We start from the raw sequence: 25521 nt of genomic DNA, 5'->3' as shown, positions 1-25521 counted from the left end.
CGGCCCGGCTCCGCACGGCCCCGCATGGCCCGGCCCCGCACCGCCCGGCCCCGCACGGCCTCGGGGCGCCCCCTGCCGCCATCGCACGGAGCCCCCTCCTCCTCGCGCGGCGCTGCCGCCGGCCCCGGCCCGCCTCTGGCTTTCCCTTCCGATTCCCTCGGGTTTGTTCGCTCACTTTTTATTTGAGGCTGTTTTTTACGAAGAGACACCTTTGCCTATTTTTAATTTTTTTTTTTTTTTTTTTTTTTAACTGAGCCCGCGTTTCATTTCCCCGGTATACTCCGTTTCCCTCGGCAGGCGCGGGGCTCAGCGGGCTGCCTCGCGTCGCTGCCGGCGGCGGTGGCAGCGGCACGCCGGCTCCCCCAGAAACACCGAGGAGAAAAATGACCCGGGAGCTGCTCGGTGCCGCGGGTATCTCTGAATATCACCGGCAGATAAATCCAGGCGGGATGTCAGGCTCGGCTGGCCCCGGGGCAGCGCGCACCGCAGCCGTGGAGTGTGCGAGGAAAGCCGCTCTGTAAACAGACCGGTCACACGCCTCGCAGGTGCCGGGCACCACTTTACACCGGCGGAACCCTGGCCCTGCCGAAATCCCCGCAGAGCAGCCGCTCGGGCCCGCGGCGCTGTCGCGGCCATCCGCCCGCTCTGGGTCTGTTCTCCCAGACCCTCCACGGGAAGTTTGGGGAGCTGTGGGCATCGCTTTCTCCTGAGCAGCCGGCCGGGGCAAGGGGGGCGGCCGTGAAAGTCCCCGAGCACCTCGTGAGGACGGGGCTCGGCTCCCTCGGGCAGGGCACACCCCCGGGCAGGACCAGACCCGAACGGGACGCATCCCGGGGCTGGGGCACCCCGCGGACAGGGCGCTCCTATCGCCCCCGGCGGTGCGACCGCGCCGAGGAGCCGGGTCCGGGCGGGGGGAGCGGGCGGGTGCCCCTTAGCCCCGGCCCTCAGCGCCCCTTCTCCGCGGCAGGGCGCGGCAGAGCGGCGGGAAGGTGCGGCACAAGCGGCAGGCGCTGCAGGACATGGCGCGGCCACTCAAGCAGTGGCTCTACAAGCACCGCGACAACCCATACCCCACCAAGACCGAGAAGATTCTGCTGGCCCTCGGCTCCCAGATGACCCTGGTGCAGGTAAGGAAATCCTCTACCACCGCCTCTGAGGCTGCTCTGGGGCGTTTCATGGACGAGAGAGACTGGGACTGTGTCAATGAAAGCTCCTCTGTGAGCTGAGCAAAGGGCAGCGCTGGGTATCGGGGAGCATCGGTGCAGCCAGCAAGACCAGGGGTCCCGTGTGCATCCTTCCTCCACCCTGCCCAGGGCTCCCCTGCCCCAGCAGGAACGTCTTTCCCAAGTAAGAATTACCACATCTGAGCTATCCTGTGTGGTGAAGTGCTAAAGACTATCAGCAAAAGGTGTGTGCTTGCCCTCCTAGGAATAGATACTCTCATCCTTTCATCTCATTCATAAGTACAGTGAAAAATACTTTTACTTAGTCTTTAAAAGCATTCATGTAAAAAAAAAATCAGTGATGGGAGATTTCAGCGCAGAATAGGAATTGCTGAGGAAATTGTATGGAGCTACTCTTTTCCCTTTCCAAAATGGGCTAGGATGAAAACTGTTCTATTGTTCTGATAATAATTGTCATCACCTGTTGCACAGACATTAGTGTTACCATACGTGCTGTGTTCAGCAGCTCAGCACAGAGTGACTGCGCTTCACAGCCTTGCAGGAATTATCACTGTAGTGTAATTAGACATGGGGAGTAATTATTTTTCTCTCAGGTAATACTTTCCCTGAAATGACTGACAGTTGTCTTGCCGTAAGAGGCATAAAGTTTGCTGCAAATGTTCATAAATCTTAACTTCTTTGTTCTCTTTGCCATCTGGCACTCTATTGAAATATGTGGTTAAATGCTATCGGTTGCCGAGTGATGCTATCTCAGGTCTGGATGCTGAAAAGATTTATGCATTGTGAATAATCAAATTTCCTTACTGCAGGTTACTGCTAGGTGCATAAAATGAAACCCGTGTGTTTGCAGGATTGGGTCCTCGGCACTCTGCCTAACACATTATGTGTCACTTTGCAAAGGACACAAAGAGATCAAAATAGCACGAAGTATTAGAAAAAGTGGGTGGTAATTAATGATTATTATTTTGAGTTCTACTTCAAAAAAACCTGTGGTATGAACTTCAGTTCTAGCAAAGGAGAAATGAAAAACTTTTACACTGTAGTACCTCACTGTAAAACTACTACACTAGAAAAAACACTATAACTTTGACAAAAATAATATTAATGTCTCAGAAAATGCCAGTTATAACTGGAAGATGTAGTTAAAACAATTTCTCTTGCTTTTAAAAAATATACATGAAAGGTTTGCTCAGACTTTTAAAAATATGATTACATAAACACTATACTTTCAATGGCACAATTCAACAGGAGTACTTTATTGGACTATGACTTTTAGAATATTCCTGTATGGGGTTTAAAACATACATCCATGTTGGGAGACTTTCACAGTAATATCATCTTGAGGAGTTCTGCTCTTATGTAAATGCCTCGGAACGAATAGACAAGGGAAAAAAACCGGTGGGTTTTTGCAGCATGTCTCTCATGGCAACTTTGATAAATCCTGATGGGGATAAGCTGTATTAGCCTCTATAAAAGCATAAAGTGAGCGATGGCCACTACTCAAAAGAGTTTTATGATCTACATAAGGTGTAGACTAAAATTACAAATAATCAAGGAGGGTTATATTTAGCTCTCTGAGACCCCCGTGACTCTCATGAATTTGAATTTGGCCAGCCTTGTTTCTCTGTACTGTAATATTTGAAAGAACTGTGCAAACAGGCACATCTATCTTCCTTTAGAGAAGCACACCATCAGAAAGAAACCCCAGGTGTTTCTTCCATCATTTAGGTACAGTGCTCTTTTAACCCAGGAATACTATTGCATCTGTATGAGATGTAAATACACAGGTCTGGCACCAGCAGTAGTTCCAGAGTCTGGAAGAACAAAACAACACATACTCCACACTTACTTTCTGGATACTCAGAAAGGACAAGACTGTAATCCAGATGAAAATTTTTCTTCTCAGAAAGAGCATGGTTAGCTGTGATCTCAGTCACATGGGGTACATCTGAAATAGCTTCCCTGGAGGCTGTGCTCTTTCAGATGAGTAGTATAACCAAGACCAGGCTGGGACTGGGCTTCAGTGTCTCTTGGAAAGTTTTGCTTCTGTCCCAGGAGGGACAGTTTGCAAAAGCATCAACCAGGGTTGCCTGCAACTTGCTTTTCTAATGAAGTAGCATTGTTGGACACTGTTGAAGATCCAGAAGTCAGTGTATGATGCTTTCCTTGGATTACATGCCTTCATGTCCCATATTTCCTACTCTTTTTCCGGTTTTCGGTGCTGTCCCGTGGTGATTGCTCCCACAGCTTTCTACTCCCATGGAGGCAGTTGTCAGGTGACAGCTCCATCCTCTTTTCGGGATCCATCAGGTGCTGATGCCTTGTCGTTGCAAGCCCTAGGGGAGGCAAAAGATACTGTTGAAAATCCCTTTTAGTTTCTGCCAAACTGCTGTTTGGAGAATGAATAGTTGGGTTATTTTGTTTTTCTCCTGACTGATGACCTTGGAAGAGGTCAACTGCCTGGAAGATGAGGTTGATCATAGTAATTTAGATACTATAGCTATAACTCTTCTCCCCGTGCTTTTCTTTCATCTAATGAAGCTTATTCCAGTATGTACCATCTATGCAAGGAGCTTTTGCAGGTCCTGGCATAGATAAAACCAACTCTTCTGTGAGACAAAGAGTGAACATCCAGCCCTGTTTTTTACTTCTGCTATTAGGACAATATTTACATGTCAAATCTTCCACAACTTTATTTTCATTAATTTTGCTGTCACCCAATTGGCTGATTTTACATTAATTTATTCTACCTCACTAATACTTTGGCTTATTCTTCTGTTCCTGGGTGCAGTGGGACAGCAAGTGGACTATTCCAGCTGCATGTCCGACTGCACTGCTGAACAAAAGTCAGAGTCTTTCAAGGAGATAGGATTTTTCGGGAATCATAAATCATCTTGTTTCTTAAGGAGCAACAGCAAAACCTGGGGCAAATTCTGGGCTAACTTACTCCTGTGCAGGCCAACAAGGTCTTTGGGAGTCCTCAAGGCAAATGTTATTGCAGATTTCAGTCCAACAGTCCAGAGTTTTCTACTTCCATAACTGCCAAAGCAGGAAACCAAAAAAGCAATATAGTTTGAAAAGGCATTTTATGTTTTACTCCAATTAGATTCCAATTCAGAATCCAATAATTTGTCCTATTAATATGCTACATTTTTATTTGTATTATTACCACAGTGCTTGATTTATTTCATTTTAAATTTTGGTTAGATGTTCTTGTGAAATAAAAAAGAAAAATGGTTGTATATTCCTTCCAGAAAGAAATATGAATGGGTGTATTGTTGAGGAGAAAGTTTTTCAATATGAGGATTAATATATTGGTCATGTGGTGCTACGGATTTAATAGTATTCAGATTTATAAAAGCATATCTGGATTACTGGAGGAGGAGAATTGCTTGATGTCTGTTCCTTTACTGAAACTGGCCACTCTTAAGCAGTGAAGCAGAACAAATTACAATAAAAATTAGGAAGTCTCTTCTAAAGTAAAGCCAAAGGGTCAATATTTCATGATGCCGATTTAAGTACCTGATGATCTTTGGGAACAACTGAGCTGCTGTAAAAAAAATGAATGCTGGAAAGAACATCTGTTGTCATTCCTCTTGGGTTTTATCTTTTTATTTCTTGAAGAACTACATGATCCTTACTTTACCAGAATAGTGAATTTCATCATGTGTGTTTTTCAAGATACTTAGTTCTTGGGAGGTTTCTGTGACAAAGATTTTCTCACTGGCTTGTATGTAAATCGTTGTTTTTGGGGGTTTATTATTTTTGGAAGTCACAGTAATGTAACTTGGGACTATGGTAACAGATGGACATTTTTGGCAGCTTTGGTTGTTTCTTTTTGCAATAGTTTAGGCAAATGTGGTGCAAACAGGCACTTGTGAGTAGGAACTACAGCAGCAGGCATAAAGCTTTTAAAAGACCGCATGGATAGACAATGTAACATTTTGAAATTGGCTGTAAAGGAGCCAGGAAAAACCTATAATAACCCAGGTGGTTGCTGTGGGTCAAAATGAAGGTGCTGTCTAGTACAGCCTCTTCCAGATTGCACGGCTGGAGGTTGTCCCCTCCTGAAGAGTGGGAGAGGTGTCGAATCTCGTGATGTCTTAACAACCAAGATCTTCCAGTGACATATACCAGTGCCCAAGAGTAGGAAAGCACCCAGAGATACCACATCACAGATTTAGCCTAAAAAATCTCTTAAATGGATTTGCCTCACTTTTCTTCAGCTTTGTTGGGCCTTGTTGTAATTGCATTTAGGATAAGGGTATCTGGAATGGATTTGCTACTTTGTGCTTTAGAAGAAGGCTTCTCTTCTAAAAACTGACTTTGGGCTCTTTCAGAGTCATAAAATCATTTAGATTGAAAAAGACCTTTAAGATCATCAAGCCGAACTGCAAACCCAGCACTACCAAGTCCACCGCTAAACCACGTCCTTGAGCACCATGTCTACACTTCTGTTAAAAATCTCCAGGGTTGGTGACTCAACCATGGTAACTTCCCTAGGCAGCCTGTTCCAAAGAGTTCCAGAACCCTTTCTGTTCAAGGATGAACCCAGGAGAATGCTGTGGGAAACTGTGTCAAAAGCTTTACTAAGGTCCAGACAGACACACCCACAACCTTCCCCTCATCCACTAAGTGGGTCCCCTTGGAGGGGATCAGGTTGGTCAAGCAGGACCTTCTTTTCACAAACCCATGCTGGCTGGGCCCGATCCTATGATTGTCCTATATGTGCTGTATGATGGCACTTAAGATGATCTGCTTCGTAAAGAGCAGGAGGACAAGGTTCAGTATATTTATCTCATTATGAGATAATGATCAAATACTACTATTTCCTTCTCCCATGGCAGAAGACTTAAAATACGACTCATCTTTTCATACCGATATGCAGAAAGCAAAGCATTGGCACGGGAAGAATGAGCCCAAAATAAACCAAGAGTACCATGCAGAAATCACTCTGCTAAATTTAATTGCTTTTATGTATGAGTCACTCTAATACTATCCTATCTTTCTTCTCTGTATATGGCACTTCACTGATGAAATATTTCAATATGTAATGAAATGCAGCATAATGAAATCTTTCTTGTGAGAGGTTGGAAAGCTGTCAAGTTTTGTAAAATGCTGCAGTAACTGCTGTCGTGTTCAGTGAGACCCTGGATTGATCCATCTCTATTGTTAGTACTTGATTTCAGAGTTGCACTAAGTCATATGGTGGCCAGGTGACTGCTCCTTCAGCTGAACAGTCTGGAGTGAGTTTGTTAACAGCACTAGAAAGTGCATGGATTCCAGCTCACCCTTTCTCATTTACAATAAAAATTGCTGTGTCAATGTGATTAATATAAACAAGTAGTTTTGGAATAGAATGAAGATTGCTTACTCTGCCAGCTACAGTTTTGGTCTTCTAACCTGCCATAGAAAACTACATGGCTTGTTAAGTTACGTGTTTGGCATCTGAACGCTGATCCAGGGCTCACTGTATTTTCGGTGGAACCCTGTTTCATGTAAATGGGATTTTAAGGAAAATCTAAGTGACAGGTTTAGGATGCCACTACTGAGTTCTGGGTGTGACTCTGAGCTGAAGTTTTGTTTTTCCTTTAAGCAGATAGTGCTTATTTTTTTCATAATCACCTGAGAAGGGATTATTGATCCAGAATCATTAGACAGATACTTCTGTGTGATTTATACAATCTTAGCTATAATAGACAGATGACAAAACTATGTCCAAAATCCAACAGTGAGATCTACAGTTTGGCTCTCTATTATATGGGATAGCATGTATTAATAAAACATGTTGTTAACTTGCTTTGAAGGTTATCACGAGTTAAATGATATGATCATTCCCAGGTCAGAACATGATGGTAGTGGTCTTGATTTCTCTGTGTGCATGTTCACAGCACAAAGATGTGAGTGGGGCTATAGGCTGCTGACATTCTTTACGTGCTCCTTTGCAATTAGTGCTATTCTGCCTCCTTCTTGCAGAGGTCATGTCAAAATACACTTATTCCTTCAAGGAGTAGATAGCACTTTTACGGCTTGATTTATCATTAAACAAATATTGTTAGAATGTAAGTAGCTTGCCTCTGCTCTTGCTTGTAGTAAAATTATGGTAATGTCACTGTGTCAGTATTTTCTATTTTATATACTTTTAAGTTATAGTAGAATCAAGGCTGGCATATTCTAAGGTGTACTTTCATGTAAAGTCACTGCAAGTACATGCATCCTATTTGGTGGTTTGATTAGCATAGCCTGCACAGAAGAGTAGACTGTGCCTTTTTGCTTGTTCAGTGCCAAAAACACTATGAAATCCTTGTGTTTGAGCCCGACTTTGTGGTGACCCTGTGTGCTAAAAGGATTCTAAATTGTATCCATTTTGCTCTGTCAAACTCCAGAAAACGCTCTGCAGCTGGGAAGGAAAACAAGCCAGACTATTGTTTAGTAGTCACCTTCTGAGGAATCTGCATCTTCACCAGTTTTTAGAGTGTACACAACAAAAAGAGTTCATAAAACCTGTTGCTCTGAAGAGCATACGGTTGATTTCTGCAGTGACTCTAAGTACATTGTACTCTGTGTAAGACTTTCCTGATATCCACTGCTTGTCAGACATACAGTACAAGGGAGAATTTAGGCTTTTATATATACAAAATCATAATGGGTTTTTCTATTCAACAGCGTTATTGTAGGCTATATAAATGTCAAAGGAAATTACTGAATATTAGATATTAGTTTTAATTTAGGATGTTAGTAGTATATTGAAGGTTCATATTGAAAGCTCAAGGCATTATCTTTAAAATAAAAAAATTAAATATGAATATAAACTTAGTATTTATGACTCCTTAATTGAAACCTTGCTATAATGTGGTTTTGCTAACACTTGTGAAGGGTGGGAAGCCTGAACCTGCCTTCTTGTTTGAGGCTCCTTCTCTGCTCAGTGATGATTTCATGGATTTTTGTTCTTATTTCTCTTGTTTGTCATTTCTTTGAAGCATACATAAAGCTCATGAAAATTCCAAGGGTTGGATTTGTTTATTTGTGTAATTTTCAAAGGAAACTAACACACTCATTTGTATGCAGGTATCAAACTGGTTTGCCAATGCAAGACGTCGCCTGAAGAACACTGTCAGGCAACCAGACCTTAGCTGGGCTTTACGAATAAAACTGTACAACAAATATGTTCAAGGAAATGCTGAACGACTCAGCGTGAGCAGCGATGACTCATGCTCTGAAGGTTTGTGGATGCTCTTTTTATCAATTTTAAATGGACTAAAATATATTTAGAAAGTATCAGATACCCTAAGTTAGCTCTAATTTTTAATCACAAAACACCCTTAGTGTATCCACCTTTACTTTTTTTGTGAATTTGGTGCCTTTTTTGTGTCCCAGCTACTACGCAGCCTTGCAAAGTGGGATTGTGTAAGTTCAAGGTGGCAGTCTGGCTGCATGTTATTATATTTCATTGTTACTAGACAGATAATTGTTTGTTCATTAGATTCTACAAGTTCATTCCTTTAATCTGCATTAAAGGAAAAAATTAATTACATTTGTTGGTATAAAGAAATGAGAAATCACTTGACTGTTACTTTCCTTGATGAAAGGGCTGTAGCAAAATCACATAATTAACAGGAGAATCTGATTAACAAGAGAATCTTATTAACTTTGATGGAACTTATTAGATGGTAGAGTGAATATTACTGTTACTTATTTTATGTATTTTACAAGCAAACATTTTCCATAAAAGATGCACTGAAATTCTTTTCTTATTCAAATTAGCAAATGCAAGATTTATTTTTTTTAAATGCCCTATATTTTTTTATAGAACATTTGTATTAATTAGGTCTGTAGGTACTTTTTTCAGGCAGTTGTGACATGGAGATACAAGGACAGGAACAAATGCTACAGAACATTGTCAAAAATTTGTAAGTGAATTTTCAAAAGAATACATGTCAATTTGCACTCAGTTGCAAATATCTTTGTTTCAATTTCAGTCTGTACTCACATTTCTTTTGTATGCACTTCCCATGAAAAGATTGGTTGCAGGACAATTAAAAGTGTACAGTTTAAGCAAATGCACCTAAATATGATATGGTATTCAGGAGAACCAAATTTCAAGTAAGAATTTGTTTTATTTACACATATTTTTAAATGCTTATCATTGATTAAGGCACTTTTCAGCTTTTTTCTACTTGCCTTGTGCTACTCGAGCGAAATAGACTCAAAGACTGTTTTGTACAGCTAATTAATTTAGAATAGCTAGAACATCTGAGAACCTTGGGAACTGCTATGAGCAGCGTGTGAACAGAAGAAAATGAAAATTAGTGTCCAATGCTAAAGCTGTTGTCTAATTTTAGTTATATTTATCACAATTCAAAACGTAGAGACAGCCTTGTGTTAAATATTAGGTATTCTGTGCATTACTGTATCTTTGTTCTTTTGTTTCAGATGGAGAAAATCCTTCAAGAAACCATATGAATGAAGGGGGATATAATAAACCAGTTCATCATGCTGTGATTAAAACTGAAAGTTCAGTAATAAAAACAGGAGTGAGACCAGAAGCAAGTGCCAATGAGGATTACGTGTCACCCCCCAAATATAAAAGCAGCTTATTGAATCGTTACCTGAATGACTCACTGAGACATGTCATGGCTACTAATGCAGCTATGATGGAAAAAACAAGGCAAAGGAATCACTCTGGCTCATTTAGTTCCAATGAATTTGAGGAAGAACTGGTGTCTCCATCATCATCAGAGACAGAGGGCAATTTTGTCTATCGGACAGGTAAGGGATTTTTTTCTATTTCATTGCTAATACAGCCAGCTTTAGTAGATGTTGTTATGTGGAATGAGTGTCACATGATTGTGCCTTTTATGAGGCTTTTGTCCATCCTCTCGTGTGGCAGTGGATAATTCCTGCCCATCCTCTTGCATGAGAGTAGGTCACTCCTGTCTGTCCTCTGGTATCAGGGTGGATAAATCCTGTCCACTCTTTCATTCTCTGGAGAAGTTCTGCCTGCAGATTACAGTTAAGTTCTGTTATTGACTGCTAGTGAAGCTGGTTTGCTTTTTGAGTGGATCAGTTTTTGAAATGACACAGACCATTTTTTGTCAGCACTAAGACAAGCCTAAAGAAGGAGAAAATTCTTGAGCATTCTGTTACAGTAAGGGAGGACTAGGGGAGGACTGAAGTACTCCATGGTCCCAGCAGGGAGGAAGAGAAGGGCTTTGAAATTTCAAGGTGGCTGTTTGTGACACTTACATGAGTCATATGTCCCTCAGTGGAGTGCATGTAAACACCTTTCCCTGTTGTACAGCATCTGTTCTGTCCTCAGAGTGCTTGTCTGGCCCTTTGCTGCTCATGCATCTCTTGAATACATGGATTAGACTAATTCTGGCATTACTCTCCAGACACAGTACACTGAGCTAGGGGGCCATTAAATACCTCGTCTTGATTTTTTTTGAAGGGTCACAGATAATTTATTATTAAAAACATGATTTAATACCATCCACTATGTTACCACTCAGAGGAAGGTACATGAGGTACCTGGTTCATGCCAGTAAACTGCTTCAAATCAGGGCAAGATCAGGATTTGCTCATATCCCTGTAGGAACAGGGAGTGCTGGAAAGGTCCTTTTGTGAAGCTTCTTCTGCGTTTCCTTGGCATGTAAGACAAAATAAAATTTTCATTTTCAAAAAAATGAAGTTTTGCATCCCAGTCTCCGAGGGTCTCCATGAGTGTCTCAGGGTTTCCACTCGTTGCAGTAGCCCTATGTGTTGTCTTGGGGGCTTTCTTAGCACGTTATTCTGCCAGGGGCTACCCTGTGATCAGCATCGCTTTTGGGATGGATACTGATGAAAAGTACTGGAGGACTTTGTACTGAAGTTAATACAGATTTAGATTTTGTACTTGATTCCCCTTGGCTTCCCTGGCGGGCAGGTTTGGGTGCCTTTGCAAATTCTCAAGTTTGCAGCCTTTGCTCTCCTTTTTCTGACATATTTCTGGTCTTTTTTTTTTTCTTTTTTTTGTGTCCATGTGGAGGGGCCACAAGGGTTTCAGCAGCCTGTTTCATGCTGGGGGTAGGAGGACGTTTGTGCATGCAGATTGTCGGGGATGACTGAGGAGAGAGTGGGGGTCCCGTAAAGGAATGGGATCTCGTGGGGAGCAAGAATAGTGCATGCACGACTAGTAAGTTTCAAAATTAACTCTCTCTGTTCATTTAACTTTTTTTTCTCAACATACCAAATACATTTGGTCTGCATTACAGGCGTCTTGTCTGCCAAGTTTTATTTTTAAGTGAAAAGTTACTCAAGAACAGATGCAGCAGCTCAGATATGTAAACTTATGTTTTTCTGTACTTTACACCGTAACCTAAAAATGAACACAATGGACACAATGACTTTTTAAAATTTGTAATAAATTTACCACTGGATTAAGTTGTCCTTGACAAGTTTCAAGCTGCACTGAAAAATATGGTCATTAATGTGAAGCCTGAAACAGGCACACTCTAACTGTGTAAGTTCACAAGCTGTGCTGTAATGACTAAAAACCAGTATATTTGTCCTTAAAGTTTGAAAGTGACATTCCTGGAACTCCTCTTGAGACTGTATTTAAGTCAGTTCCTAAATAGCTTCCTTAAAGTTTGGAAGTGCTATTGCCTTTAATGAGAACACCCAGCAGCTCTCAGGATATAGTTTTATTGGTTTTGCACTTCAAAAGCAGAGAAGCAGTAATCTGCATATAGAAAGAAAAAGATCATGTGTATACACAATATTATTTGTTATATCCTTCCTATGCATCTGTGTACATTCAGGAAATAATAGGTACAAATGGGCTTTTTTCAGCTACAAGATTAAAGTTCCATTAATGATTTTCTGATGATATTATAACATGCAGGAATGAAGCCCTTCATGAACAAAGCATATATTTTCAATTTGTCATCCATTTATGAAACCTATTTTCAAACAGATGAAATTATCCATGATTGTTAGATAAGAAGAGATAAATAAGGATGATTTATTTTTTTGATTTTTTTTTCTCTGTAATTTGAATACCTGGGATGGGAGTTCTCAGTGCTGTCGTGTATCAGACCTGTATCTGTGTTCTCAAAAACAACTATAATCCATTTGGGTTAAGCAAAATAGCAGGCTCTGACTGTACCACTCTTACCTTCCTAAAAGTGGCAAGTGTATTTTTAAGTGGGATATCACCATTTGCAAGGAGCTCCCCATGGCAATTTTTTTGTTGAATGAAACAGCTAATTTTTAACACAAAGGAGTTGGTGCAGGATTGTGAAATCCCTATTAGATGTTTTCATTTATGAAGACATTTTAAGCAGTATTTCAAAAAGCACAGGGTGAAAACTGGTCGATGTTTTATTTTTGAGAAATGTTTGGCAAGGTTGTTGTGTTCCTAAGGACAGGCATTCATCAGAGTTGAAGCAAATTCTTTATTGTGCTTCCCTGGAAAAGTAACTTTTCGTAGCAGATCATGAGTAGAAAACTCTGTCTGGTTCTGGTTATGGGCCCAAGTACATCAGTGTGTCTGGAGCTACTTCACTCTCACAGTGCCCAGGGTCAGCGTGGCCACGTGTGTCTCAATAGGCTGCGCCAAATTAACAGGGTGCAAGTGCAGTGTCCAATAACAAAAACAAGAAATTGCAGTTTAAAGTTTATAAGGAAAACGGGATGTAGCGTTTCCCATTTCAGTCATTAACATGCTTATAAACACGGGACCATATGCTACCCCAGCTTCATGCAACTGGGAAATCCCACATAAAGATCAAGGACGAGCTATATAACTGACTGTCGGCAGAGCGGCCTCATTTTATACCTCCATGCAATTATTGTGAGGTCGTGGGAAGTGGCTTCAGTGCTGGGGCAGGGGCAGCAAACGCTGAGTTGGAGCCCTTGCAGGTGCAGTGCCCACACTGCCATCTCCCCCAGCCCCTGGCCTGGGGAGCGGGAGGCGGCACAGGCGGGCGGTGCAGGGAGAACGGAGCAGCCGGGAAAGAGCGAAGGAGTGCTTGGGTATGTCACATATGTGAGTTTCTGTTGTAAGCTGATACGCTTAAGGCATACAGAAATGTGTTCACTTAAGGCAGAAAATTTCAGTTCGGATTAATCCTAGTGCCGGTATAATATATAAATATGTATAATTGGTCAAACATGTGTCTTAAACTGACCACCGAAAGGCTTGCTTCAGTGTTTTTGTTTAGTTAAAAATCCATGTTGGAGAACTAGTTTTCATTAACTCCTTGGCATGCTGTCACTCACAGCAGGTTCTCTGTGTGACAGGAATAACTGAAACCAGACTTGCCTATCTGTATTTGTTGTACAAAAGCTCACAGAAACAACAGTCTGACTGCAACAAGCACTTCAGAAATCTACCAGGAAAAGATCTAATAATGTTTACAGTGAGGCTGAACGTGAATCTAAAGCGGTAACGTCAGTCTTTGGGTTACGGATCACTAAAAAGCTGACTTTTCTGTAATTACGCTGCAGTGCTCCCTGAGTACCCTAACGCCAGTCACCTGCAGGAACAAAATGTTCTGCATCGTTACGGCACAAGGAAATGAAAAATTCCCAACTTTCTGGGATATCGCTGCCTAGCAGAGAAAGCAAAAATTAAAACGAGAAAAAGAGACAAAATAGCAGGACAGGGAGTCCTTTTTCTGCAGGCAGATTTTTCATTGATTTCACTTTATATGTCACTTAGCACAGTAGAAAAGCCAGAACAAATAAAAACGGTGAGGAAAGTAAAGATTTGCAGGCCTGGAAAGGAGGATGGCTTTTAAACAAACTCTTGAATGACTGGCTGATTTTTGAAGGTGTTTGATCTCTATTTTTAGATGTTTATACTCAGGAGTGTTCTCTGTTTCTGATGTTTTCATTACTACTGCCTTTTTCTTTCCTCTTGCCTTCCTTTCCTTCTTTCATTTGGATCCTGTAAAGTTGGTGATTTATAAAGCTTGATCCTGGGTCGTTTACGGCAGCATGCTGAGCACCTCTGATGAGACCCTCAGCACACTGTAGGATCAGACCCACATTCCTACAGAGCACTTAAATGTAAGGGTGTAGCCATGCACATAAGTACTATAGAGAGACACACACACAAGCTACAGAACAGTGCTATGATTTTGTGTGGTCCTTGCCAACTTTTCCTTGCAATTTAACATTTTTGGAAATTAACATGTAATTTAAAAATGAGCTATAAAGTTTGAAAGCATAATATGAACACAATGGAACCTGTTTTCAGAAACAACTCAAGGGACCCGCAAAAACTGCTCATACCAGTGACTTATGCAAGTTTGATCTAAACGGTGCTGGAGGCCTTGGGGATACTTTGAAATAAATGGTAACCTGGGAGAGCTGAAGGAGGTCCTTGTTGCGGATCCTAATGTCATCCAGAAGTGAAATGGAAAAGGTGAATGTCAAGTACAGTATTAAATGCACACAGCAGCATAATTGCAATTTGAAGGTTACACAGTGGGGATCGTATTTCTGCAGGAATTTTATTATTACATGACCTGATTGGTCAACACTAAAATAGCATAGAATTGAGAATTGAGGAGAAGATTGTGTTTAATTTACTGTTCTGTTGTTTTTTTAAAAGTAAGATTAAAAGGAAATGGCTTCACTACACAGGAAGTGTCAGGTTTAATATACCAGATGTGATAGCCCAAACTTGAGAATTATAAGGATCCTACCTGCTACCTGCTAGTTAAATTTTGTTCACTTTTTGCGTTTCTTTCAGTTCAAACAGCAAAAATCAAATAATCTGGGTTTAAAATCTCTTTGGTTTCTCAGTATTTGAGCTGCAAGATCAGGATTATTTCCACAGGACCCTGGAAAACAGTGCTTCATCAAAACTGAATCGTTTTTCATGGGGAGGTCGTGATTCCGACCTCTCTGAGATGAGGAACCGAAGGAAGAGAGCATTGGGAGGCTGGGAACAACAACAGGCGGGGGCAGAGCGCCCTCCCAAAAGCCTGGGCACCCAGGGACTGCCAGCGGTCAAGGAGGAGCCTTGCCTGGAGCCAGCCTTGCTTGGAGGGGACACTTCTCTGTGTCATTTCTCTCCACTTCCTACATTTAGTGGTTCATTTTGTGGGAAAAGAGAGTATTTGTTTTCTCACAGGTGCTGGGTGCAAAAACTGTGCATCCTTGTTTTGCCTGTTTGTTTTCAGATGCAAAAGGCTATGAATGTTTGGGGATTTTAATTTTTTTTTTTTCCTTTAAACCCAAAATGTTAAAGATTCCAGAGACTGGGGTCTGTGCAGGCCAGATGTGCTTCAAGTAGAAGCATGTTTGTGTTTATTCTATAACTCAGGTATAATTGCTGTGGAGACCCCAAAGAACAGAGGGTGCTGTGGGCACCTCTTCTGGTTTTGCTTCTGTTGATGTCATGGCAAATTTTCTACATACTTCAGTAAAAACTGTCTTGAGACAGTTGTTTGGCTGCTGAGGATTTTCATGAAATCAGCTTGCTTCAGGGCAGCACGTCTCAGGACTCCTGACAGCTTTATCATCGCAGAGAATGAGTTGTTCTTGCATGAATGATTTGAAATGGAAAAGATGACAACATCTGACTGAAAAATCAGAAACACCAGAAAAATCAGGGCATCAGCCATGTTTCCATGGCCACAGGTTGTCGCTGCCCGTGCCGGTGCAGCAAGCCCACCTCTTTTTCTCCAAGACTGCTAAAATTTTCCCAATGCAAATATTCACATCAGCTGCCAAAAAAGCAGCAGACCCCTGTGCTTGCCCAAGACCTCTCTCAGACACAGCAGGAAAAATGTGTGGTGCTGTCACCAATTGCTAACAACTATATATTTTTATACTCCTCTTTAGAGTTAGTCAATGCTCCAGGCCTTAGCAAAGGCTGTTTCCTGGCCAAGCTCAAGCCTCATTCGTTCAGTGAAGGTGTTTTCAAAGGGAAAAAAATATTTATCCCCATTTTCCCATTGTTCTAAATGTCTTCAGAATTATGCTTGGTCTTAAAACCTGGGGTCAGCCCAAATGTGAATGTTTCAGGAAATTATGTGCATGGAAAAGGACATGATCATAAATCAGACTGTTTTCCAGCTTTAGCTGTAGACTGCATGGTTAGTAATGAATATAATAGGGAAATTAGTTAGAAAATTAGCAGTTAATTTGAGGGGTATTTAAAGAGTGTGTGAAACTACAGCTTGGGAAAACTCATTTAGTGAAATGGATGTGATTTCGTCTCCCCTTCCACTGCCTGCGCAGGATTTTCCCAGTAGCCAAGTTTGTGTGCCAGTCAGAAACAGTAGAAATGCCAGGCTCCCATACTGCCTTGCTGTGGCTTCTGCACTGATTCAGGGGTTCCTCAGCCTTGCAAACGCCAGCCCTGCTGCCATCACTGCCACTGTGAGTGGCTGCATGTGTTGCAAAAGGAAGCACTTTTCAAATGAGCAGGGCAGAGGGGTGATTGGGGGAGATAATGACATGAGGTAACCGAGCAATACACCAGCTGGAGCAGAGCAGCAGAAAACCCTGGACACTGGTGCAACATCCCTGGTGCAACAGCCAGGGATGGAGTGGGGCAGCACCAGGCAGGAGGAATGGTTTGCATCCCATGGATTGTCCCCATAGCCTCGTTGCCTTGTCATGCCCTCTGCTGCCTTGATGTGCGTGCAGAGTGGCCCTGCCACTGCACCTACACCCCAATATGCTTCTGAGGGCACAAAGGAGGATATATCTGCTCTGTTCTGTACCCAGGAAACGCAGCAGCAAAATGTGACTATCAGCTGTCTGTGCTAAAGAAGGGATGTAGGCCAATGAACTTGAAAAATACGGCACTATTTTATACATGGAAAAGCGAAAAAGAGCAACAAAACACAAGATGATGTGCAAAGACAGAAACACAGAGATGCGCTCTGTCACCCCCTCAGAAGTGACTTTGAAGTCACACATTTAACTTAACATGTCACTGATGGAGAAGTTGTGTTTGAGCACACAAGGCCATGTCTGGAGGCAGATCAGTGGCTTGCAGACAAGGCTCCAACATCAAAATGTGCCTGTTCTGCTTCTTGGAACTCATATGGGACTCCAGCTGTATCTGCTCCTGCACTGAGACATCTGCTCATGGCACCTGCATGAAGAAAGAGAAATTATAGGGACAAACCTCTTCCTTTTTTGCCCAGTTAATTACTTTTACATACAAAATCTGTTGTCTTTATCACTGGTAACTACCATCGTTGGTCATTCTTACTAACACGCTAATCTGTGTGCAGTGCAAGAAAGTGTGACCAGGAGGGGACGGGGTGCAGGCACAGGTGGGACAGGGTAGTAGCTGGAGAGGAGCAACGGATGGACTTTTCATATTCTGGGGCAGTAAACTTAGAGGAATGGCAGGCCCATAAAAGTTTCACTTCTTTCTGGAAAAACATCTGAATTGAAACTTCATACCTGGCATGGGGTTCCTGCATGTCCCAGCCTCCTTCCGCTGCTGGAGAGAAATAATGCAACGTTGGGTAGCTCCTGGTAGATTCTGCTTGTAGCGCAGACTGTCCCTCGTGCAGTGTTACATTGCTGCTGTTCATGTTGCTGTAGTTAAGGCTGTACCTGTGTTTCCATTAGAACCCTTTTAATCTGCAAATTTATGACCCAGCTGTAAAAATTCAATCCAGACTGAAACTTGGCATGAACAGTGTTCCTTCTCCCATCTGTGGAAGGGATTTAAGCAGGTACATCCCAGCAATAACCATCTGAGTTAGGCTTGTAAATTTGGAGCATGATGATTGGTGAATAAAACTGTGAGCTTCTCAGTAGTCCTGGAGTTTGAAATGTTTTATGCCTGTGGTGAGACTATTGAAAAGCAGCTTGTTTGTATTCAGTCATATAGCTGTAAATTAAGAATATGTTTTGAGTCTTTCTGTGTTTGTGCAAGCACATGCATTTTCCTTACCATAGCAATATTTTGATATGAGTAGCAAACACTTGCATCAAAGCAGTGTTTGATGACTCTCAAGTAGGCTAAGAAATTGTATTCGTGCTGGTGCAAGTGGTAGAATTTATCTACTGATAGTAATAGAAAAAAAATAGGGAAATAAAAAGACCAGATTATTTTCTGTACAGTGAGATTTTTGATTGGATTCTTCTTAAAATACTGTCAAAACTGGCACAGTATTGAACTGCAAAATGAGTTTTATTCACCATTGCTTCCTCCCATTTTAATTTTCTTTTCTAAAAAGCTATGCATTGAATGTGCCTGACCAGATAGACTAGTAATCTTATCTGATCCAGCAAATCCTATTTCCCTTTCCAGGTTTGTGGTTTTTGAAAGTAATTCTATAATTTAAAAACACTCCTTTATGTGTTTAACTGAAATTTTTTAGGTCATTTGTCCGTAATGTGCATACCAGAAGTGTAATGATGAAAGCAGTTTGGTGAGACCAGACTTCTGATCTTCCGTGTGTATTCACAGAGGAGCTTTTGGGAGGGTTTTGACACAATTTGAGAAGTGGGCTGAAGGGATCTCTGCATGGATTAATGTTGGGCTGTGGATGACTTTATATTCACTATTTGGAAAATGTCAGGAACCTGTAGGTTATTGTTTGTGTATAAGGCTTTTGTTATTTTGATGGAGGAAGGGGAGTGCTCATAAAAACAACTGTTCTGGAAAACCTTCCCTCATGTTCATCTGTAAAGTTCATTTTCTAATTATCCAGAAAAACAGATTTGTATTCAGCTTTATTTAATCCACATCACTACAAACTTAAAAATTTGGGTATGAGATAAAGACCCAGATGTGGAAATTACCAGTGATTGCTAAAGACCTGTTCAGGTCTTTTATGCTTTATGGCATTAAATTGGCATCAGATCAGCACTTAGGTCTGTTAAAGGAGAAATATGTCCTAACAGTCAAAGCATGCAAAAGGCTTGTATAAGTGAGTTTTATGTGAGCTACAGAAAAAAAAAAAAAAAAAAAAAAGAAAAAAAGAAAGAAAAAGAAAAAAAAAGGATCAGGAGTTTAAAGCAGGAGAGTAAGTTGGAGAGGTAAACTGCATTGTAGAAAATCTGGAAAAAGTAAAAACAATTCAAACAGAAAGAGATCAGATACACAGCTGAAGCTGGAACAGCTGAAAAGAAACACACAAAAATAGGTAAAGCAAAATTCCAGTGAGCCATGAAATGTGTTTTCCTTAATTTTTCACAGTGGCCTTGAAACCTAATGTTGGAGACTCTATCTCTGTTCTTTCACTGATGGCCAGAAGTTGAGGTTATGATGACCAGATCATTTGGTATGGCACTGACATTTCAAAGTAAAGGGATTGCCAAGACTTTCAATTATGACACTAAAATATACCGTATTTCTGGGGCCAATTTTCAGTCCCTCCCTCATGCCTCCACATTGATTTAGGCAACAGATGCATGAAAAGCAAAGCAACATTCAAAATAATCCCTTAGCTGAAGCTGGGGGAAGGCTGGCTAGTGGGCTGTAGCCAAAATTCCTTAAATGTTACAATGTTTTACATTTCTAAATGTAAAAACTTTCTTTCCAATGTGAGGTACCAGCCAAATGTCTTAGTTATGGTATCTCAGAGTGAAAACTGGCATGTGGCCTTGTGGTCATTTGTGGGTATTGACAGATTTACACCCTCAAAGATCAAGTTAAATGCTGTTGGTTTCTCCATCTCTCCTTACTTTGTCAGGGTTTTTTTCTCTCTCAGTTACTATTTGTCAACTTAAATCCAGTTTGCTGGAAAAATGAAGGCTCTTCACGACCTGGCTCTTCAGGAGCAAATTGCCTCAAATTCTTTCTGCTAGCCAAGGTATTTTGTAATGCATTGCAAAACAGCGGCAGGATTGCTCTCCTTGCACTGGATGTACTCTGTGGGCTAGACACTGTGGGCAGTTTTAATGAGATCTTGGTGTGCTGGAGAATTTGTCTCAGATGTTGACTTCAGGGAGACTTTCACCCCAGGTCCCTCTTTGTCTAATTGCTCTTCCTACCCCAAGGAGTTGGGTCTAGCTTTGCCCCATAGTGGGCTACACCATGGGGAGTCTGTACTGGCAGCTGCTCAGGGAGCAGTTTCTGGAGCTGGTGTGCAAATTAAATGGTCTGCTCCTGGCTATTTATGGCAGCTTTGAACAGGAGGAGTGGTAGATTGTCCATTCAATGGACATACAAATTCATTGTCCTACTTTTCTCCCTCTTACGCTGTTTAGCTGGTGTAGCTGTTGGTTACGGCATCACTAATTCATTTCCCCAGGATCATCTTCAAATAAAGCTTCCTCCAGAAGACAACAGCCTTTGTTCCTTTTGTCAGGGAAAGCTCTGTGTGTCTGCAGCACTGTTTGTGTTAGCAGAGTCAGTGAGAGCCCAGTGTAGCCTGGGAGTCTTGTGTCAGCTAGGGGAGCAGGGGTGCTGTGTGAAGCCTGGAGCCCTTCTCTGTCTACAGTGTCATAACTGCAGTAGCTCTGGGCTTCCTAATTATTATTCCTAATTATTGAACCTCTTATTGAAACGGGATGTTTAGAGACACTTTTTGAAGTGAGGAGAAACAACAAAAGCTGTCTTGCTCTGGCCAGCACCTGAGACTGTAGTAGTGTTTGCAATACATACAGTATTTCATATATATATGTGCATACACACACATGCACATACTCCCTACTCTATTATGATGATGATATCTGCGGAATTCAAGCCTTCTGTCTTGCCATTTGGCTGTGCTTACTCTTTCATCCCAGAGCTGTGCAGTAGTTCACCATGGCAGTGAACTTTGCAAAGACAGGGGAGACACTCAGCTGTATTGTCCACAATGAGATATCTTGCCTTTAAATCCCATGTCTCACTGAGGTGCTTACTCCAGATTTCCTAGAAAAGCTGAGAATCCTTTTCACAGAGGTCAGCAGAGACGACAAGGCTGACCTGCAGGTATTGATCACAGTGTTCCTTGGTTTTATGCAAAGGCCTATTTTTTCTGGCTAAACTGAAGTAAAGAAATGCTTACTTAAACATTTTAAATCTATAAAAAAGTCAGGTATCTTTATAAGCCTGTTTTCCTTTTAGTGTTGTGTCACAACCCTTTCTGGTGCTGTTTTCACTCCTCATCTAATGAGACTGTGAGCAATAATAGTTTATCCTGGCGACAAGTGCACATAAGCATTCATTTGTGCTTGTTACATTTGTTGTGAATCTATATAGGAAAAAGGTCATTAATATTTCTCACTACTCTATACCTCATTCAACTCACAGATTCACATCTCTGTTTCTCTGCCCTCTTATTCCAGAAGGGGCCAATTATTACATCTAATATCCAACTCTAAGTGCCTTTATCTTTACCTGGTAATTGATGGGCAGGCACTCAGATATGTTTTAAAACTAAGCCTTTGGAAGTGCTTTATATTGGACAAAGCAAAAATCCAATTTGCCAAGATCTGGTCTGGTTTTTGAGTGTTTTGGCCCCAAAGCACGCTACATGGTTTGACATGCAATGTTCATGCGTTTGCAAAGCTTTCCAAACTTCATTTGGTGAACTCCAGCTGCTTTCAGTGGGATCTTTACTCACAGATCAAAGATTGTGATCCTCAGAGCATGTAAATGTGCATATTTGGGTACAGTTCATCCTTCATTCCTTGCACAAAATAGGAAAAATAAAGGTTGTATTCAGTGCCACAGTACTGCTGCATTTGCTGGGGTTTGAGGAGCCCTGTCATCCCTCTGTGAGCTTCATGGCTGCTCAGAAACACCCCTTCCCTGTCCAGAGCAGTGGCAGTACACAGCCTGATGTGAGCCCACCAAAGCCCTCTCCTGCCTCATGGCCATGTCCTCTTTCCATCCCCTCTGGACAACCTCCAGGCAGCAGCTCCACACTCCCCACGGGACCAAAACTTCTTTTACAGGAGGTACAGGACATGGCTCTGCTGGGGTAAACTTGCTATGAGCTGCTGGCTCCTGTCCACCCTCACTCGTGGGGAGCCTGTGTCCCACCACAAAACACTTCCTGCATATGAAAAACCCTCCCACAGCCCCAGCTGGGAACAGGACGCCTCAGCAAAAAACCAGGTCTGGGTAAGTTAGTAAAAGGGCAGGAGAGGAGTGTTGGAGCAAGGTGTCTGAAGAGGGTGGAGGGGAGAGGTGGGTTTGTGCTGGACCCCTCAGGGTGTGAGGGCCATGCGTGCGGTGGGTTATCTGGTGACAGGGTTTGTCCTTGGTGAGCTCGGCTTCATCCAAGGATTTTGCTCCCTTGGCTCCTGCGTATCTTTACAGCTGGATTATGGGTTTAGGTAAGTCAGATGCCCTGAGATCACAAATACAGGGTAACTGTTTGTAGAGGAGAGGAGGGAGAAAAGCAACAAGTGCCTTTGATATATTGTATGTCATCTGTACGTGACACTCCGGGACCTTCAAATGCTTAAACTGAAAACCTAAATATAATTTAGTTAGTAAAAATATACCTTAGTTATAATAAAATGATAATAGTGGAACTTGGCAACAGAGCAGCTAATAAATACTACACTTTTGAAATGTGCCTGTGATCCAAGTACATACTCTTTTACTGTGTAGTTAAAGCATGTGGCAGAACATGCTAGACCAAGATTTTCTTTTTGTCTTTCCAGTGGAAAACTAAAGTTCTTTGTTTAAGTGAAGCCCGTTGGGAATTTTTCTTAAGTAAAACAAGGAGCTAAAGAATTCCATTCCCTTTTGCCAACTTTTTTTCCTCCTTCAAGCCAAATTATCGATTAATGGGGCATTAAATAGAAAATACTGCCTAGTTAGAATTATATCCTTTTTTATTTCGGTTCCTTCAGTACTTTCTTGTCTTTTTCGAAACACTTTAGTGTTTTGAACAGCTGAATTAGAAGATGAGATATTTTATTGGGAAAATACTACCCTTTCTAAACCTTTTTGGCATTATAAAAGTAAAGGTCAGTGATCTGAGACTTACCCCTATGTCTGATTTTTTAAATTAAAAAAAAAAAAACAAAATCTGTACTCCTTTAAGATCTTCTTCTTCCTAAGCTTCATTCTTTACCTTCCTCATTAGCTGTCCCCATTTCGGTACCCTATCGTTTTGCCAGCAGTGCAGCCAAGTGAATGCTTGACCATATTTTTGTCTGGCTCTAGTGAAACCATGAGCTGACAATAGAATACTTTTCTCTGGGTTTTCCTTCTTCCCCCAGGGAACCATACTTCAAGGGCAACCTGCTTGTCCAGCCTATGAACATGTGGAAAATCCACTGCTATGCACTAATGATTTTCAGATGGGCAATTGTTGCTGAAAATCATCCCAAGAGCAGCAGCTTCTCCATTGTAGCACCTAACCACTTTGGGATCGCATTGCTCATAGCTGCTCTGGAATAAACCCTTTGCATTTATATATAGGGTGGTGACATTTGCTGTATCACACATATGTGGTAACAAAGTTTAGGGGAAAAAAGAGGTAAAAGTTACCATTGTGGTTATTTTTTGGCCATTGCAACGTGCATCAAAATCTGACACTTATTTTAGCTTGAAAGTATAAATGTAGGAAAAACTCAAGCTATGCCAAAGATCCACAACAGCGAGGTAGAAGCACCCTAAATATTGTCCATAATTTAATAGCTTTCAAACTTGTGATTTAAATATTTACAAGGAGACTTACCACATGCTGGGAGAGAGAAGAATGAGTTTTAAATTTTAAATCATTTCTATTACTGTTCTTCTCAGAATATGCATTCTTTTTAAACAACTTTCACTTTTAATTTGTAATTAAAGCCAAAGTTTTCTTTTAACTTTAAAAGCTTGTCCTTGGACTAAAATAACATGGAACATTTTTAAACATTGATCCAAGCTGCTGTAGATACATTTTATTTAAACCACAGAGCCTGCAGTTGGATTCCTCACTTTGCCAGATCGGCTACGAACTGTAAGTGTGGCAGTAATGACTGTGGAGTCCTGGATGCTTCACTACCAGTGAGGAGGGTTGTTTTTCTGGAGTTGTTCCTCCCTTTGGGCCCTATTCATGAATGACTTAATCTCTGTCTATGATCAAATGTCATGCAAGTTACTGTGCTCAGAAAAATCAAGGAATGCTTCTCTTCCCTGCATTCCTTACATGGAATTGCTGTGCCTGCCCAGCAAGCATTTGGAGAGTAGTAAGGGTGGGAAGCAAGCAGAACCAAAAAAACCCACAAAAAACTACCAGAAGCAATATAAAAAGAGTGAGACAAAGAAAACAGAGAAAATTTTGTAAGATCAGGTGTGCAAGTTGGATTGGGCCGTGCATAGGCAGCCCTAGCTTGCCCAGGCAGCAACAGCTGGAGGGGGAACTGGGCTTTCAGCAGGGGAGTGTTACCAGGAGCAATACATTCACCATGGAAAACAAAAGTGTTGCTCAGTCTTTTCTCCGTACTGTTGGCCATAAAGATGATTTCTAGTGCATGTTTCTATTAGCTTGTTTTGTCTTGGAAAGCAAACATTTACTGTTTTGATGGGCAGATCTTAAGAAGTTCAGGAAATTAATGCTTCTTAGTCTTTTTATCCTCTTGACCTAACTGTTTGTGTGGTGCAATTCTGTCCTTTCCCAGGATGTTACACCACTTCATTTGAAGCCAACAGAAAGACTTTAATTACTAGTGATACTGATTACATGATGCATGCCATACAAGGAACTTTTCTTGTGGTGTTTCAGTATCTTCTTAGAGTTCCCACAGAACACAGGGGTGAAGCAGTGCATTGTATTTATACAAACCTCTTCCTTACTTTTTACAACAAAGTTTTCGCTTATGTTAGTGCTGTTCTCAGTTAAGAGTGAAGAAAGGACTTATCAGAATTGTTTTTCTCATCACCAACACCCTGTGGCCACTGCATGAAATTCTGTCTGTCTCTGCATGCCCTGATGTGAGGACAGATTGCTATAGCAGGACTCCCACGCCAAACAATCACTGGTGGTAAATGGGGAATAGCTTGACTCAGGTGCAGAACTCCTCCAGCTGTTGATGGGAGTTACACTTGTTTGTCCAGGACAGTAACTGGAATAGTCGTTTAGCTATTTTTGAGACATTTTCCATCCCTTTAGTACTGACAGAGGACTTAAAAAGATGTAGCTCTTTTTTCAGGTAGGTCATGACTGGGGTATCATTTAGCTCTGGGAGGGAAAAGATAGAAGAAAGGGTAGGGAATGAAGGGAAAAAAAGGAAAACTCACAGCCAGGAAATTAATAAAGGTGGGAGAATAAAGAACAGAAACTTTTGGGAGATTGTAAAGAGAAGATAGTGCTGAGAGTGCAGAATTAAGAACAGGCATGAAAAGGAAGACGAAGGAAAAAGAGATCGAAGGGATGAAGGTAAGACTGGGGAAACAGATGTGGAGGTAATGGTAGGAAACTAGAGTGTAACA

At 41.6% G+C, this 25521-nt stretch overlaps 1 protein-coding gene across 3 annotated transcripts in view; it reads left to right on the top strand.

Annotated features, from left to right (window-relative positions):
* The window catches only part of MKX (mohawk homeobox), a 48808-nt gene that overhangs the window by 2246 nt on the left and 21041 nt on the right, over positions 1 to 25521 (top strand). For all 3 annotated transcript variants that reach the window (XM_050323111.1, XM_050323128.1, XM_050323121.1), the window contains exons 3-5: positions 968 to 1127; positions 8253 to 8406; positions 9618 to 9953. In XM_050323111.1, the coding sequence (XP_050179068.1) occupies positions 968 to 1127; positions 8253 to 8406; positions 9618 to 9953 (650 nt within the window). The remainder of the gene's footprint in view (positions 1 to 967; positions 1128 to 8252; positions 8407 to 9617; positions 9954 to 25521) is intronic.

The sequence above is a fragment of the Myiozetetes cayanensis genome, unplaced genomic scaffold, assembly GCF_022539395.1.
Source record: "Myiozetetes cayanensis isolate MyiCay16 unplaced genomic scaffold, myiCay2020 scf1, whole genome shotgun sequence".
Lineage (NCBI taxonomy): Eukaryota > Metazoa > Chordata > Aves > Passeriformes > Tyrannidae > Myiozetetes > Myiozetetes cayanensis.
This window is presented reverse-complemented; position numbering and strand designations above follow the sequence as displayed.